The 18,238-nt window shown below is 42.4% G+C and overlaps 1 protein-coding gene across 1 annotated transcript in view; it reads left to right on the top strand.

The window, feature by feature from the left end:
- TMEM214 (transmembrane protein 214) overlaps nucleotides 1–18,238 on the top strand; it is a 59,033-nt gene that overhangs the window by 12,530 nt on the left and 28,265 nt on the right. The window contains exons 5-12 of the mRNA XM_073625052.1: nucleotides 83–165; nucleotides 6,636–6,741; nucleotides 6,820–6,901; nucleotides 8,107–8,208; nucleotides 11,715–11,856; nucleotides 14,837–14,928; nucleotides 15,316–15,364; nucleotides 17,088–17,198. Coding sequence (XP_073481153.1) covers nucleotides 83–165; nucleotides 6,636–6,741; nucleotides 6,820–6,901; nucleotides 8,107–8,208; nucleotides 11,715–11,856; nucleotides 14,837–14,928; nucleotides 15,316–15,364; nucleotides 17,088–17,198 — 767 coding nt within the window. The remainder of the gene's footprint in view (nucleotides 1–82; nucleotides 166–6,635; nucleotides 6,742–6,819; nucleotides 6,902–8,106; nucleotides 8,209–11,714; nucleotides 11,857–14,836; nucleotides 14,929–15,315; nucleotides 15,365–17,087; nucleotides 17,199–18,238) is intronic.

The following is an 18,238-nucleotide window of genomic DNA, read 5'->3' on the forward strand; positions in this document are numbered from 1 at the left end:
TCTGCTGCCCATTGTTGTATAATAGAACTCTATGCGGGTAAATATCTCCGCCAACATGACATTCTATACTTATCTTTGGCAGGAGACTCTGTTCATGGTTATCGGATTTGCATCCAGGCTGTACTGCTCGACAAACCCAAGGCTGTGACCCTCGATCTTAAGAAGGTAAATATCCAGTACTGTCCTGAATAACGTATCCTATGAAATACAAAGCTTTTTTATTTTATCTTTGCGAGAGCTTTGTGCTTTAGCGTGTGTGACCTAAGACAGTGGTTACTGACCCTTCCTGGAGGGGACAGGTGTCTCCTGGGCCATCATTCTAGGGAGAACGTCTGTCCTATAGACGCCCTCATTGCTATGTTAATTAACAATTTGGTGAACCAGATATCCAGTACATCATGAAGCGTGCCGTGTCCTCCACCAGAAGGATATGAGGTCACTTTCGACTATGCTTATATACGATTGGTGACTCACTGGCGTGGCAGGCTGTTGGTAGGGGGATTTCACTCAGACTCTCAGTGGCACACTGAGAGGCTGAGCTAGCGACCAGTCAGGCATCTAGGCTGATCCTGAAATTTTTGGGATCTCCGCAGAGCCTGGACTGGTTCTGCAACGTCAGTCGAGAGCAGGCTTTAGGTATTTAGGTGGCACTAGACCTCCCTTGTAGCTTCTAAACTGGTGAATTGTTAAAGCGTCACCCATGGAGATTTGTAGGTACTGTAGTTTGGCGCTGTTTCATCGCTTACACAATTTTTAGCATGACACTATAGGTTTTCATCTACTTGGTGTAAAATCCTTTTATAATTTACCAGACAATTGGGTCTTGTATTGTGTTTTTGTGCATTAAAATTCAGCAAAGTTTATTTTTTCCCAAAAAAATTGTATTTGAAAAAACCGCTGCGCAAACAATGGAGTATCACAAGAGTATCAGTAGAGTGGGACAGTCGGGTGATTGGTGGGAGGGGGAGTTCCCCATATAGATTTCAATATAGCAGCTGATTAGACTCCCCCCACCCCCCCTCCCCCCCGGTCTCCTCTCCATTAATCTCCAGTGCAGCTGAGGCCACAGATAAAAGGAACCTTTGGAATCTGTGTCCTCAGTTCCTTTTCCTGTCTCAAAAGGGAGATGTCAGGGGTGTGAAGACCCCTGATATCTCACCAAAGCCACCCAACAGGGCTGAACAGAAAAAAACATTGTAATATGTAAAAGCTTAAAATGTAAAAATAATAAAAAAAAAATAAACACACTGTCCACTCCCAAAAAAAAAAAAAAAAAAAAAAGAAAAAAAAGCTTTGTAATAAAAATTGTAAAAAATAAAATTGTAAAGAAAAATAAACTGATGGTCCACGTGTCATCAGTGCTGCATATTAGTGGCACTGTCACATGACATTAACCACTTCAGCCCTGGTAGAATTTACCCCCTTCCTGACTGGGCCATTTTTTTTGTACCCAAACAAAATAGACTTCCTTTTTTTTTCCCACAAATAGAGCTTTCTTTTGGTGATATTTGATCACCTCTGCGGTTTTTATTTTTTGCACAATAAACAAAAAAAAGACTATTTAAAAAAAAAGCCTATATTTTTTTACTTTTTGCTATAATAAACATCCCCAAAAAATATATTAAAAAAAAAACAAATCTCTTCCTCAGTTTATACCGACTATGTATTCTCTCACGTATTTTTGGTTAAAATGCAATAAGCGTATATTGATTTGCGCAAAATTTAAAGCGTCTAGAAAATGGGGGATAGATTTATGGGGGATAGACATCGCGGACTCCAATTTCCGGGAGGCCGTCCGTGGACGCCCTCCTGTTTATAGCGCACATTGGGGAAATCCTGCGCTGCCCGTGTCCCTTGGACACAGCCAGTCACAGATCGCTGTAAACGGCCAATCACAGTGGCAGTTTACAGCACGATCGGAGTGACAGCCTTCATGTAAAAACACAGTAGAAACACACATCAGAGCCCAACAGTGCCCATACAGTGCCACATCAGTGCCACAGTGCTCATTACTGTCGGTGTCACGTGCCACCTGTCGTCGGTGTCACGTGCCACCTGTCGTCGGTGTCACGTATCAGTGCCATCTGTCACCACTAAGAATGTCGCAAAGATTATTTTCAGCCAAGGAGGCATACAATATTCTTGCGGCCAACGAGAGCAACGGGGAGATCTCCACTTCGGATCCCTCCTCATATTCAGATTCTGAGTCTGACGTGGACTACGAGCCTGTCCTAAGCAGTGGTACACTGACAGCCTCGGAGGAGGATGAGAGTCCGCCCGCCAGACAAAGGCGTACTGGTGAGGAGGCAATGCTATCCACCAGCACCGCAATGCCATCCACCAGCACCGCAGTACCTCGGCAAAGGCCACGTACCAGTGGGGTGTCACCTCAGTCCCAAAGGGTTAGGTCCCATGCCAGCCTTCCCTATTCTTTTCAGAACCCCTTATGGCTTACTCCTAATTCAGGAGAAGCTATCATTCCCCCTTTCACTGCCCAGCCAGGAGTCCAGGTGGACACAGAAAATATTTCACCAATAGATTTTTTCAACCTTATTTTTACTGAGGACATGCTTGCATCAATTGGGGCCCAGTGCAACCTATATGTCCAACAATTTATAGCAAGTAACCCAACATCCTATTATGCCTGTCCCTACGAGTGGAGAGCCCTAACAGTGGAGGTTAAAATTTTTTTGGGCCTCACATTCTGTATGGGACTATTAAAAAAAAAAAAAATGTATTACGTTCCTATTGGTCTACCCTCCCCATCCACCACATGCCCATCTTTTTCTTAGTAATGCCCAGGACCAGATATCTCATGATTATGAGATTCCTACACTACAATGATAATACCCAGTGCCCTCCCCGAAATTACCCAAATTTTGACAAGCTTTATAAAATTCGGCCACTACTAAAATATTTTTCTGATATCTTCCCCTGGTTGTTTACCCCAGACCAACACATATGCGTGGATGAGGCCCTTGTCAAAATTTCTGGCAGGCTGAGAATAAAACAATTTATTTCCACCAAAAGGGCCCGCTACGGGGTGAAAATGTATAAATTGTGCGACTGAGCTACAGGGTATACCTATGCCTTCATGGTATACGAAGGGAAGGACACCCAGCTACATCCCCCTAATTGCCCAGAATACATTGGATCGAGTGGGAAAGTCATTTGGGAACTCATAAACCCACTCCTAGAGAAAGGCTACCATTTGTATGTGGACACTATTTACACTAGTTTGCCCCTGTTCCACAACCTTCACAGAAAGAAGACGCCAGCATGTGACACCGTAAGGAAGAACCTGCAAGGGCTTTCCTCAAAGCCTCGTCATCAAGAAGCTAAGAGGGGAGACGGCGAGTTAACACAATGAGGAAATTCTGGCTGTGAAGTGGAGGGACAGAAGGGGTGTCTACGTGCTTTCATCAATCCACGATAATACCGTCGTGGAGATAACCAGGAGGAATGGCCGAATCCAAAAGCCAACATGTATCCACGAATACAACATGTTTTAGGGTTGTCGAATTCAACGACCAGATGCTCGAACCCTACCTTGCCACGAGACGAACATACCAGTGGTATAAAAAAGTTTAAATTTATTTGTTTGATTTGGCCATATACAACAGCTAAGTTATTTATCTCAAATCCACTGCAAGCCCCAAATCCTTCCTTGGCTACCAGGAGGAAATCACCACTGCCCTTGTATTCCCAAGCGGCCCACCAGAAACCATTCGATCCGATGTGTTTAGCAGACTCTCCGAGCGCCACTTTCCCGAAAAAATCCCTCCCAGACCAACAGGCCAAAAACTGCAGAAAAAATGCCGGGTGTGCACCAAAGGAGGAGTGAGAAGAGACACCACTTTTTATTGTCCCCAATGTCCTTCCCAACCAGGCCTCTGCATAGTTGACTGTGCCGTTACCATACTTCACTAAATTATTAGTGAAGTATGGTAAACATAACCCTCACTTCCTGCCATTTACCTTCACACCCCTTATGCCTCTACTTGCTCTGTAACTGACCCTGGCTTGTTTTTCGACCACGCTTCTGCCTACCGATTCTCTACATACCTCTGCCTGATCTGGAACTTACCCTGGACTGTTTGACCATCCTTTTTGCCTGCCTCTTGGACTGATCTTGTACCCTGCCACTGGACTAGTGGGATTCATAACACAGGGGTCTCACATATGTGAGGGGCTCCAGAATTGTTTTTCTGGATGAAGAAAACCATTTTTTTTTGTTTTCTCATTCCTAGATTAGGGTCTGGAGACTCAGAGGCTTCAAAGAGATTTGGGTGGGAGAAGCCTCTACCCCTGTCCCCATTCTGTCCTGAACGAGGCCCTACTTCTGCCTGCTGCCTGTGGGACCTATGCCATCATGTCTCTGCCTGTTGCATGAACTGACCACACCACATGGATGGACCATGTTCCTGCCTACTACCAGGATCAATATTTTGGCACTGCTGACAATCTCTGCCTGCACTGACCCTGGACTGTATATGGACAGTATCCCTGCCTGCTGCCTGTACTGACTATGGACAGTGTTCCTGCCTGTTGCCTGGACAATTGCGTTAGTTTTTGCTGACCAAGTCCCTGCCTGCTGCCTGGTCCAGTGCTATGCTCCTGTGGACAACTGTGCTACTAAAACCACAGGTAATCCTTTTTATTTATTTATTTTTATTTTTTTTTACCCTTTGCTCAGCAGAATGTATTTTGGGGTGTAATTCTTGGTATGTGCATGCTATGTGTCCCTAGAACACCTGACGGTGTTTCTTGTGTGTGGCCAGGCTGTGTAAAAGTCTCACACGTGGTATCGCCATACTCAGGAGCAGTAGCAGAATGTATTTTGGGGTGTCATTTTTGCATGCTATGTGTTGGAAATATCTTAAAAAATGGACAACTTTGTGTAAAAAAAAAAAAAAAAAAAAAAAATGCGTTTTCATTTTTTTTCCACATTTTCCAAAAACTTCGAGAAAAAAAATGAACCGTTCAAAAGACTCATTATGCCTCATAGATTATACGTTGGGGTGTTAGCTTTCCAAAATGGGGTCATTTTGTGGGCGTTTCCATTGTCCTGGTGATCCAGGGCCTTCAAAAGTGTAATAGGTAGTTAACAAATTAAATGTGTCATTTATGCACCTAGAACACCTGATGGTGCTCCCTGCATGTTGGGCCTCTGTATGAGGCTAGGCTGTGAAAAAGTCCCACACATGTGGTATCGCCATACTTAGGAGGAGTAGCAGAATGTATTTTGGGGTGTCATTTGTGGTATACACATGCCATGTGAGAGAAATAACCTGTTACAATGACAATTTTGTGGGAGGAAAAAAAAAAAAAAATCTTCATTTTGCAAAGAATTGTGGGAAAAAATGACAACATTAAAAACCTTACCATGCATCTTACTAAACACTTTGGAATGTCTACTTTCAAAAAAGGGGTCATTTGGGGGGGTATTTGTACTGTCCTGACTTGTTCGGGTCACAAGAAATGAGATCTCAGGCTCGGTTCACACTAGGGGCGGCACGACTTGCCTGCACACGACATCCACGGCGACTTGCAAAACGACTTCTGTATAGAAGTCTATGCAAGTCGCCTTAAGTCGCCCCAAAAGAAGTACAGGAACCTTTTTCTAAGTCGGAGCGACTTGCGTCACTCCTATTAGAACGGTTCCATTGTACAGAACGGGAGGCGACTTGTCAGGCGACTAGGTCGCCTGACAAGTCGCCCCTGTGTGAACCGGCACTGAGTCAGTCTCAGGCCTCAGTACATCAGGTGTGATCAATTTTTTATGATTTGCACCACAACTTGTAGACTCTCTAACTTTCACACAGACCAAATAATATCCACTAATTTTGGTTATTTTCACCAAAGATATGTAGCAGTATAAATTGTGGCCAAAATTTATGAAGAAAAAATAATTTGCAAAATTTTATCACAGAAGCTAAGAAAAATGTGTTTTTTTTTTTTTTCTAAATTTTTGGTCTTTTTTCATTTTATAGCGCAAAAAAAAAAAAAAACTAACCCAGAGGTGATCAAATACCACCAAAAGAAAGCTCTATTTGTATGAAACAAAGGACAAAAAATATATTTGGGTACAGTATTACATGACTGAGTAATTGTCATTCAAAGTGTGGGAGCACTGAAAGATGAAAATTGGTCTGGTCACGAGGGGGGTTTAAGTGCCCAGTTGTCAAGTGGTTAAAGCCTGACTTTGGGCTACATTTTTCCTCTTTATAAAATGCGGATTTTGCTGTATGCACACCTTCAAATCAGAGCTGCCTCCAGCAGTACTTCTCCTCTTCCACAAGATGTCATTGGTTTTCTATGTTCAATGACACCCTTTGTCAGTCATCCCAGAATACTAAGGACATACTGGGAGTGTAATCATGGTTGAGCTTTAAGAGGTATAGCGACCTATTTCCCCCCCATTCAAAAAATGTTTTTTTGAAATGTTCACTGTGTGTAAATTAGTTTGCTAAATAGATGGAGATACTGTTTTCTTAATTATACCTGCAATGGTATCTAAGGTGTGTAGGTATTTTTGCATAGTGGAGCCTACTGTGTATTGACACTAAGACCTAGACTAACCAGCAGCAGCTTTTATCATAAATTGTGATGAATCCTTTCTCTTTCTCCCCCAGTACCTGGATATGCTTCGTGCCCAACAAAGCAAGCCTGCAAAGTGCCTGACAATTATGTGGGTTGTGGGTCAGACAGGATATGTGGACCTGACAGAGGGGCTGAAAGGTAAGATGTTTGTTGTGAGTGGAACAATGCATGTTACTGGTTGTGCCTTTTTGTTTTACACGTAGATCTGTTTTTCAGTGTGGCTCGGTCTGATGCTGCCGGTGCTGGGGATCAAGTCTCTGTCACCCTACGCCATATCCTATCTGGACCGCCTATTACTGTAAGTCTTGTGGGGTGCGCAAGATGGGCACTATGTAGATTTTGGGAAGTGGATTCAACCTGAATGTTAGGAAATGGCACTGGTCCCTAGTTATATTCTTCTTTTTTTTTTTTTTAGTGGCTGAGAATGTCCCTGCTGTATATTGCCATCTTGATATTAAAGCTGTTGTATATTGGCTTGATGCATATTTTGTTATGATCAGAATTTTTTTTGTCCACCGTAAATATGGATTTAAATATTCTGTAGTTTTTTTTATTTAGTCTGCGGGGGATGCTTTGGTTTTCATTTTACATGTTTGCTGTTCCCTCCTACCTTGTTGTTTGTAACAGAGCTTCATAGCTCAAGCTCAGATTTACACATGTGAACAAGTCAGAGCAAGAAATAGAAAGGTGTGTGTGTGTGTGTAGTAGTAATAAAAAATAAATATATATATACACACACACACACACACACATATTTTTGGCAAGCTTGACACCTTGCATACTGAGTAGAGAAGGATTAGAACCCCTGTTGGGTTTTTACTATCAACCAGAGTGATTTCCCTTCACTTCCGTTTCACCAGAAATCAAAAAGCTGGCCTTTTTTACTGGTTGAAATTTACCTTTACTTTTTAGTAAAACCGTTGTCAATAACCTCCCCCCACTTACCCAAGTTGAAGGTTGTTCATGCTCCCTCTGTTTGGACGGTCTCATTGTCACGACATCCATTCACAGAAATCTGCGAATGCTACAAATCTCATCTGACAGAGGGACTCCATTGTTTTATTTCCTCCAGTACCGTAACAGAAGGCCTATCCCTATATTCAGGTGCCTGTACATTGCACCTGCAGCTCGCTGTTCATGGTTGCAATGCTCTGCAGGCTTGAATGCAAAAATTTAGCAAATACTTTTTTGTAATTCATTGGTGCTTTTTGTCGTCTTGGGTAGACTGAGGATGATCAATGAATCTGTGTAGTTTGACTTTCCACCAGCACATATTGTCTATTAAAATTATCTTTTTATTTTTTTACTTTTTTTAGACTGCTTATTTAGTGCAGTTATTAAAGAAAGATGTTTTGAAGTGATAAAATCCAATGGGTAACTTCTCATGTAGTGTGCAGGCAGATTTGGAGTTTGGGAACACCATGACATCAAATTCATTCTGAAGCTCTGTTGTAGTCTCTGGTTGGCAGGCTATGAATGATATGATCTTCTTTTTTCTTGCAGAATGCATTCTAACCTGACCAAAGGTTTTGGCATGATTGGACCTAAGGATTTCTTCCCTCTTCTGGACTTTGCTTTCATGCCAAATAATTCACTGACAGCCAGGTACACCATTCATATTGCTTTTTGTTTTTATCACCCAGCTCGCTGTCAGCAGCTTTACCAAGGTTTTCTGGTTGGTGTGTGTGTGTATAGTGACAATTAAGAAAAACTCTTTAATTTTTTTTTTTCCATTTCTCTTAACCCCTTCCTGCCCACCCTGGTGCCCCCTTTAACAGTTCTTAAAGCCGGGGGGGATCAGCGATCACGTGTTTGGAAATCAGTCCTGCCAGCTACCAATATTTTCTCGGGAACTGTTTTCTGCGCACCCCCAGCACATAAAGATTACCCACGCAGCAACGCATATGTGTGGCATGCTGGTGTTGAAGTCCAGATTTTTGCCACCGCACATATGAGTTACTGGGAGATAAAGGGGTTAAACCTAAACTGCTGCAGACAAAAGTGTAGCCACTTAGAGGTGCATTTACGTGCAGCAATCTCCCAAACCTTCCTGTTGCAGCTGAATTTCGTGCTATGTTGTAATGCATGCACTGGTGATTTACCTGCTGAACTATGACTTTAAAGTCTATCTGAACTTTTATAATTAAAAAGGCTTATGAGCAATAAAATCTTAACTGTTTTTTTTATTATTGTAGTAATGCTTATATCTTGAGTTGTGATTTGTGCTGGAAATTGCTTATTTATCTTGGCTGTTACTATCCGTTTCAGCTTCTTCCATGCCAGAAACACGATTTGTGGGCGTTCCTATTTGATAGCTCAAGCAGAACTGTTGCTCACACCTCCAGTGACAGCGCATCCGTGGACGCACTTTTCAGGCACGCTGACGGTGTTCTGCCAAGTCGCCCAAAATCTCCAACCAGGTCACTTCCGGTGACTCTCCAGCAGCATCAATTGGAGATTTCGACAAGTTGCCTGTTTTCACAGAACAGCGGCAACGTATACACTACGGTACATGATGAGTTGCCTGTTTTAACAGAACACCGGGTAAGGAGGGAAAAAGTCGTCACCGCCTTGGAGGCGGACGTGTTGGTTAGTATTGGGCGGACTAACAATGTCCACTCATTATATGGTGTACCGTAGTGCATACGCTGCAATTGTTCTGTAAAAACAGGCAACTTGTCCAAATCTCCAATGATGGTGCTGCAGAGCCACTGAAAGTGACGTTGGTTGTAATTTTCGGCAGAACTGCATCTGCTCTGATCTAGTGTAGGGTTTACCGGTTTACATGTCCCTTCCCCCTCCCATGATTAGCGATTGCACAAAAGTGTGGAGCACAGGTAGAGCTAGGTTGCTTCCACCACCTCTGCTGTGAGTGCTCCTGTCTTTTGGGGCGGTGTGTGTGTGTTTTTCTCCCTAGGCAGTCTTACTGACACACCTTCTCTTGCATGAATAGCTGTGCTGGTGCAAGTTTTTTAAGCAAGTGCTTGGTGCCGGAAACAAGCTGCAAATCAAAACTAACTATTCATCCTTACTGTGCTGCAAGACCAAACAGTGGTTGGATAGGAGAGGTTACGCATTGTCAACCAAACTAGCTCGGCATCCACACCACCCATCAAAACTGAAGAAAGTGCTACATGTATTTGGTCACCTGGGGACAGGGGAGACTTAAAGCTGTATTAAACCCAAAAGCAAGTATTTTATTATATTGCAGCTTACCAATTCTTAGATGCGATGGCTGCATGGATTTTCTATTTTTTAGGCTTTCTTGCTTTTCATGTGGTGATACAGTCAGTAAGTTGTTTTTCAACAGAACAAGCTGTCCTGCAGATGTAGCAGCTACAGGGTTGAGACAAGCCAATTATCACTGACAGAAGTGCTTATAATCAGGTTTTATTTATTCATGTAGCATTTATCCTAAAAAACAACAAATGTAACTGCAGTGTCTGCTGGAGTTTGGATTCAATTTGTTAGTGTATTAAGGCAAGTAGTTTAAATTAGTTATTTAATGCAAAAATGTATTGGCCTTCAGGCAGCGGCATACAGACAGCAGCTTTGTTTTGTAGGTTTTTGTGTATGGGTGTGTGCCAGGACATGCATCAATTGCAGAAATCTTTCAGAATGCATTACAAAGTTAAAGTGGTTGTAAACCCTTTTGTTTTATCTATAGGTAAGCCTAGAATAAGGCTTACCTATAGGTAGTGGAAATATCTCCTAAATGTGCGCCGTATAGAAGTTATTTCACTTGTGCGCCGATGTCGTTGGTGCATGCGCTGGGAAGAAACAGACCACCGTGCCGTTTCTTCCTCCAGCGTGTGCTGTGACTGACAGCTCATGCGCCGGAGTGACGTCACGCGACTCCGGCCAGTCACAGAGCCAGAGTCCGCGGCCCCGGAAGGAAGAGGGGCAAAGATGGACGCGGGCTTTGTTTGCAGGTTTGTGTCATATAATGGGCTAGTATGCAATGCATACTAGCTCATTTGTGCTTTTAGTTTGCAGGTTTTGCGGGGAGCAAAAGAGGAAGTAAAACCCCTCAGGGTTTAGTTCCTCTTTAAAAAGAAAGTAGAAGTTCCTATCTAAGCTAAATCCTGTTCCCACCCACATACTAAGCCCTATACCAGTGATGGCAAACCTTGGCACACCAGATGTTTTGGAACTACATTTCCCATGATGCTCATGTACTCTGCATTGTAGGTGAGCATCATTTGAAATGTGGCTCCAAAACATCTGAGGTGCCAAGGTTCGCCATCACCACCCTATACTAACCTGTAGAGGAAAGATGTGTATACTTGCCTAATCTAAGGGCGATTTGATCTGTGATCAGGGTCCCTACCCTTGGCTTCAGGAGAGAGGAGGGATGCCCCATAGTAAATCTGTGGGTGACGTCTCTGACCAGGCTCTGCAGATGTCGCCGCTGCCTCTCCTCTTACCTGATGCCGGTGCTGGAGAGATAATGTGATCGGACAGGAGCGCCCTTAGACTAGGTAAGTATACACTTTTTCTCTACTGCATGGGTACTTAACCTGTTGCACTCCAGCTATTGCAGAACTAAAAGTCCCATGAGGCATTGAAAACTGCTGACAGTTACAAGCGTGACTTCCAAAGGCAGAGACATGAAGGAACCTGTAGTTCCAGAACAGCTGGAGGGTCACAGGTTGAACACCCATGCTCTACAGCAGAGGTCTCCAAACTATCTTCAGGAACTACAATTCCCATCATGCCTAGTCATGGCTGTGAATGTCAGCGTTTTACAATGCCTCATGGGACGTGTAGTTATGCAACAGCTGGATGGCCATAGTTTGGAGATCCCTGCTCTACAGGATAGTTTTTTTAGGGCTTAGAATGGGGGTGGGTGGTAGCGGGTTTAAGCTTAAATTGTAAAATGGCCTTTAAAGTAGAAGTAGGGGCTAATACTGTGATAGTTTTTTGCTTAAAGCGGTAGTAAACGTACTGTAGGTAAAAAAGCACTTGCTACCACTTTATTAAAATGTCTAAATGAAGAAGCAGTGCTCATTTAAAATAAGATATTTGAAGGATGTTCAAGGTTTACTATTCATTTTAGTTTTTTGTGAATTAGGACAGATTAACATCAAATTAATCCAGTCTGGTTATAGTCAGCAGGAACAGCTGCGAGACCTGTACCCCAGGCTAAAGGTTTTGGCGTTCGGAGGTACACCAGAGAACACGTTGCACACCTACTTCCCATCCTTCCTGTCCAGGGCTACACCCAACTGCCCTTCCGCTATGAGAAAAGAGGTGAGATCTCTCCCATATGTAACGTGTCTTTGTAAACTCAGTAGATTTTCGTATGAAAATTCTCCGTATATTCGATGACTTGACGGAAGTATTTCAAAATTTTATTTTAGCTTTCAGATTTGGATTAAATATAATTTCTTGAATGAAAACAACATAACACAAATAGAAATTTGTTTAGGGAACATTTTTGATTCTGCTCCTTAAAATCTTCTGGTCACTATGGTTGAAATGAATGTGATTTTACATTACAAACTATTTCATCAAATGTTCTTACAAAATTCTACTAGTGTGGCCCGTTTTATTGTCTCTTTGGAGAAAGAGCAACACTTTTTTGAGAGAAGAAAAATATATATTGTATATTAACTCCTCTTTGGCAGAAACGTATGTGACTGGCTCTCTGTACAGCGCTACGGTATATGTCAACACTATATACAGTATATGCATAATAATGGTGTGTAACTATGGCAGGATATTGGAGTGTAAGCTCTTCTGGGACAGACTGGTGTGTATGGCTCGGGGTTCTGTATGAAAAAAAATAAGTCGTAAATACACACACCTCGACCGACTGATTTTTTTTTTTTTTATCACTTTTTTAGAAGTATCGGTCACAAAACTTACCGATATTTCTTCATGGATTGTACTGGCGTACCGTTCTTTAGAGCGGACGGTCGGCCAGCTTGTAATAACAACTGATGCCGCTCAGCTGTTATTACAAGCAGCGGGAGGGGACCTTCTGCCATTCGCCCGTGCTCTCCCGAGAGACCCAAGCCACCAGCCAACACATCCGCCGGCTGGCCAAAGACCCGAACAAAGCTAATGCTTTGTTCGTCTCTGATCTAGTAAACCCGGAAGTGATATCATGACATCACTTCTGGTTTACTGACATCTTAAAGGCGCCAGTTTTAAAAAATAAAGTATTAAACGCCGATCTTGACGTTTTGAATACTTTCAAGTGCAGAGGAGTGGCTTGGGGTCTTATAGACTCCTGATCCCTCTATAAAGAGTACCTGTCACTGCCTATTACTGTCACAAGGGATGTTTACATTCCTTGTGACAGCAATAAAAGTGATAAAAAAAAGATAGTGTAAAAATGTTAAATGTACAGAATGACAGCCGAAAAATCGATACGGCCCTGAAAAACGGTATTGTTTAATCCCTAATATGTGAGTACACCCCTCACATTTTTGTAAATATTTTATTATCTTTTCATGTGACAACACTGAAGAAATGACGCTTTGCTACAATGTAAAGTAGTGAGTGTACAGCTTGTATAACAGTGTAAATTTGCTGTCCCCTCAAAATAACTCAACACACAGCCATTAATGTCTAAACCGTTGGCAACAAAAGTGAGTACACCCCTAAGTGAAAATGTCCAAATTGGGCCGAATTATCCATTTTCCCTCCCCGTTGTCATGTGACTTGTTAGTGTTACAAGGTCTCAGGTGTGACTGGGGAGCAGGCGTGTTGGTGTTATCACTCACTCTCTCATACTGGTCACTGGAAGTTCAACATGGCACCTCATGGAAAAGAACTCTCTGAGGATCTGAAAAAAAAAAAAATTGTTGCTCTACATGAATATGGCCTAGGCTATAAGAAGATTGACAAGACCCTGAAACTGAGCTGCAACATGGTGGCCATGCAGACCATACAGCGGTTTAACAGGACAGGTTCCACTGAGAACAGGCATCGCCATGGTCGGCCAAAGAAGTTGAGTGCACATGCTCAGCATTATATCCAGAGGTTGTCTTTGGAAAATAGATGTAGGAGTGCTGCCAGCATTGCTGCAGAGGTTGAAGGGGTGGTGAGGTCATCCTGTTGCACACTGCATCAAATTGGTCTCCATGGCTGTCGTCCCAGAAAGAAGTCTCTTCTAAAGATGATGCACAAAGCCTGCAAACAGTTTGCTGAAGACAAGCAGACTAAGGACATGGATTACTGGAACCATGCCCTGTGGTCTGATGAGACCAAGATAAAAAATTTTGGTTCAGATGGTGTCAAGCGTGTGTGGAGGCAACCAGGTGAGGAGTACAAAGACAAGTGTGTCTTGCCTACAATCAAGCATGGTGGTGGGAGTGTCATGGTCTGGAGCTGCGTGAGTGCTGCCGGCACTGGAAGCTACAGTTAATTGAGGGAACCATGAATGCCAACATGTACTGTGACATACTTAAGCAGAGCATGATCCCCCCTCCCTTTGGAGACTGGGCCACAGGGCAGTATTCCAACATAATGACCCCAAACACACCTCCAAGTCGACCACTGCCTTGCTAAAGAAGCTGAGGGTAAAGGTGATGGACTGGCTAAGCATGTCTCCAGACCTAAACCCTATTGAATATCTGTGGGGCATCCGCAAACGGAAGGTGGAGGAGCGCAAGGTCTCTAACATCCAGCAGCTCCGTGATGTAGTCATGGAGGAGTGGAAGAGGACTCCAGTGGCAACCTGTGAAGCTCTGGTGAACTCCATGCCCAAGAGGGTTAAGGCAGTGCTGGAAAATAATGGTGGCCACACAAATATTGACACTTCGGGCCCAATTTGGACGTTCTCATTAGGGGTGTACTCACTTTTGTTGCCAGTGGTTTAGACATTAATGGCTGTGTGTTGAGTTATTTTGAGGGGAAAGCAAAATTACACTGTTATACAAGCTGTACACTCACTACTTTACATTGTAGCAAAGTGTCATTTCTTCAGCGTTGTCACATGAAAAGATAAAATATTTACAAAAATGTAAGGGGTGTACTCACTTTTGTGAGATACTGTATAAAATCTTCTAGATCTATTAAAAAAAAAAAAAAAAATATATATATATATATATATATATATATATATATATATATATATATATATATATATATATATATATATATATATATATATATATATATATATATATATATATATATACACATACATTTTTTTTTTTTTTTTTTTCCTTTTTATCGTGTGCTATAATTTTGATGTATCTGAGTAATCTTTCTTTTTTAGCTTTTGCACAGTCTCTATGAATGTCTGAACGTTGACCCTCTTAGCTTTAGTGTGTGGCGGCAACTTTACACCAAACATTTACCGCAGTCCAGGTAATGCCATCTGTGTTATGTCTGTGCTCCTTGTCTGAAATGATTTTTCCCTTGTCACCTCCTCCCATGCTCAACATCCATGACTTCTCCAGAGCCTCTCCCATCCCCTGGAACTTCCTACCTCCTAGACGACCAGCCAGTGAAAACTAATTTCTTCAGTGAATCTTATCCCCTTCTACCTAACAACTGAACTTTTACTTTATTCATCAACTCCTCAGTTATTATTTATCTTTCACTTGCCCTTTCCTTTTAGATTGTAAGATCTGTTGAGCTGGGCCCTTCTTACCACCTGGTCTTGATTTGTATTGTAAATGTGCTGTTTCCTTTTATATTGTGAAGCGCTGGGCAATGTTAACCCTGTATAATATTGTTTCTTTTCTCTTGCAGCCTGCTCCTGCAGCACCTTGTTGTTTCCTGGCAAACCACATCCAAGCCAGTAAGTTGGGCAATCACTGAGTATTGAATATAAGCCCCCTAAGATTTCTGTTATATTTAAACTAGAACAACAATGCAAAGAATGTTAGAATCTGAAGGTCTGTTAGGACCTTCCTGTGCATATGAACTACCTGCTTAGTGCAAACCCCAAAATGTATCTGTCGCACAGGACTAGGGAGACAAGCGCCTTTTAACTTTTTGGAGTTGTCATACTTTTACTGTATCAGTTTTCATAAATTCAACACACATTTCAAGGGTGTATTTTCTCCCTTATCTGGCAACTGTTTTGTTCCCATTGGTCAGCAGAGGACCAGAACTGTCTTACAGCCTGGATTGAGATCCATAAACTGCACAAAGTGTCAGCTGGTGGATTTCAAATGGAGGGCATTTAATAACCATAACCAGTGTTTTGTTCATTAACTCTTTTTTTTTTTTTTTTTTTTAAACCTGATTCATGAAATCTGACCTAAGCACATATATCTGTAGTGTTTTCTTATCTTTCTCCAAAGCCCTGAGTCCCATAGGTTTCTGATGTTTCGTTGCTCTGTTATCGGCATGGTAACTTCCGACAAGTTCTCTGTCAACTGAGATAAAACCAGCCTGAAATTTGTGTCAGGGGTGGGTGCTATAAAAGATTAGAAGAAAGCTTGACTTGAGGCACAGCTCTGCAAGTTTCTGTCTATAATGAGTGGGGGTGTGTGCTATTTCTCCTATCAGCTGTCTTGGCTGTATGCCAAGAATCCCCTCCCACTCCTGAACAGGAAGAGAAAATCTCTAGCAGGATGAGCACTTTCTAAAGAATATATAAGGATGAAGACAGCAGATATACATGTAAAACTTATGTAGGGAGATTTGTTTCATCTTTGTGTATCATCCGAGGCTGTTCACTTCACTGAGTATAGGAGAGGGTTTACATCCACTTTAAATGCCCAACCGAGTTTAGCAGCATTGGTATGCGTCCGTTAATGTTAACCCACAACCGTAAAATTAGTCTGTATATGCAGTAGCATGCTGTGGAACCTAAGGGGATAATCCTCTGCATTATGTAAAAAGGCTGTTTGATCCTGTCTCCTCTGATCCTCCCCCCCTCTTCCACTGTCCCCAAAATATCTCATGATAGTACAGAGTTAGGGGACCAGCTGCACATGCTTGGTGTGCATTGTTTGTTTTTTCTTTTTGGGGGGCGGGGGGGGGGGGGGGAGTGCATGTGATCAGCGCAGGGCCAATCTGCACTGTCCAGACCGAGGGTTAAGGGTCCGACAGCCTGATAGAACATTTAGGGGAGAATAAAAACTCCTACAAACTTTAACCAGACATTCATAGACGTCACAAGACTGCTCTAACTGTTGATGAGAAAAGGTATTTAGCATTTAATATTTTCTAAACTAATTGCATTTCCAGTGAATGCAGGCTCCTGGATTTAGTAACACTTTAACTTGGCAGTAAGTCTAATTTTTGTAAATGACAGCAGTTCTGAGCATTAATACATACATTTGCACGTTTTTACTTTTCTGCTGAGGTTAATTAACATTATCACAGCAAGGGGCATTTTATATTTGCATATTATAAAATCTTATTGTGACCACAAAGGGGTTAATGTATCACGATGCCCTGTGCTGGAGAACATTAATATCCAGATTGTAGGCAGAAAGAAGTTTGATGTACATCTCACTTTGTGACTAGTTTCCCACAGCAGGTGATGATTCTGATGATGTCTTTTTCAGATGAGAAAAGCCCTGCGTGAGACGGTTCAGTCATTCTGTGTGACGAATGAGGAATTCTCATCCAAGGATTCACATTCAAACGACATTGAAGTGTGCGAGTCCGCATGTCAGGTTGGTTTCCAGATGTTTTGCTAATCTGTGAAAGGTCAGGACTCTCGAACCTAACATTACTCCACCCCACTGTCTGCTGATGCAAGCATGCACTCGTTGCTAGGTGCTACATTGCCACTCTAGTGGTCAACTGCATGCAAAACTAATTTTTCTTGGGGTGGGGGGGTTATAAAAGTATTGAATGTCCTACTAAATAGATATTTGTGAAAAACAGTATCTGCTTTACCGCTGACATCCAACCCGGTCCAATCCGCTAAAAGCAGACGGATGCCTCTACTTTCGGATCCGTCGCTATCGGATCGGGTGAGATCTGATGAAAACGGATATGCTGCCCGTTTGTATCCAATCTCTCCATAGGCAGCAGCGGCGCTTGACAAGCCCCTACCCGCTCAGTGAGCAGAGAGGGACCTGTCATCTGCCAGCTCAACGGAGATCAACGGAGAGATCTCCCGCTGGGCCTGCGGACCGAGGTGGACTCCGTGGTAGCGGATCCGCCTCGTGTGAAAGGGGCCAAAATCATATTATTTATTTATTTATTTTTATTTTTTTTTTGCTAGAAAATTACTTAGAACTCCAAAACATTATATATATTTTTTTTAGTAGACACCCTAGAGAATAAAATGGTGGTTGTTGCAATATTTTATGTCACACTGTATTTGCGCAGCGGTCTTTCAAATGCAATTTTTTTTTTTTTTTTACTTTAATGAATAAAAAAAAAAAAACTAACCAGTAAAGTTAGCCCATTTTTTTGGTATAATGTGCAAGATTTTACGTCACGAGAATCGTGATCTTTTTATTCTAAGCAATAAAATCGGGATTCTCATTTTGGCCAGAATCGTGCAGCTCTAGTCTCTCCTAGCTGGATTCCCTAATTATTAGGTTATCTTGAGCCTTGACATGGTTCTATAAAATATATACTTTCATTGGCCATTCCGCCTGGTCATGGGGAGAGGGGGGCGAAAAAAGGACACTAGTGCTGCAGTTTGAGACCCACAGCTCGCATATCAAAAGTACAGTGGGATCTGTACTACCCAGCATAA

Source organism: Aquarana catesbeiana, linkage group LG04 (genome assembly GCF_042186555.1).
Source record: "Aquarana catesbeiana isolate 2022-GZ linkage group LG04, ASM4218655v1, whole genome shotgun sequence".
NCBI lineage: Eukaryota > Metazoa > Chordata > Amphibia > Anura > Ranidae > Aquarana > Aquarana catesbeiana.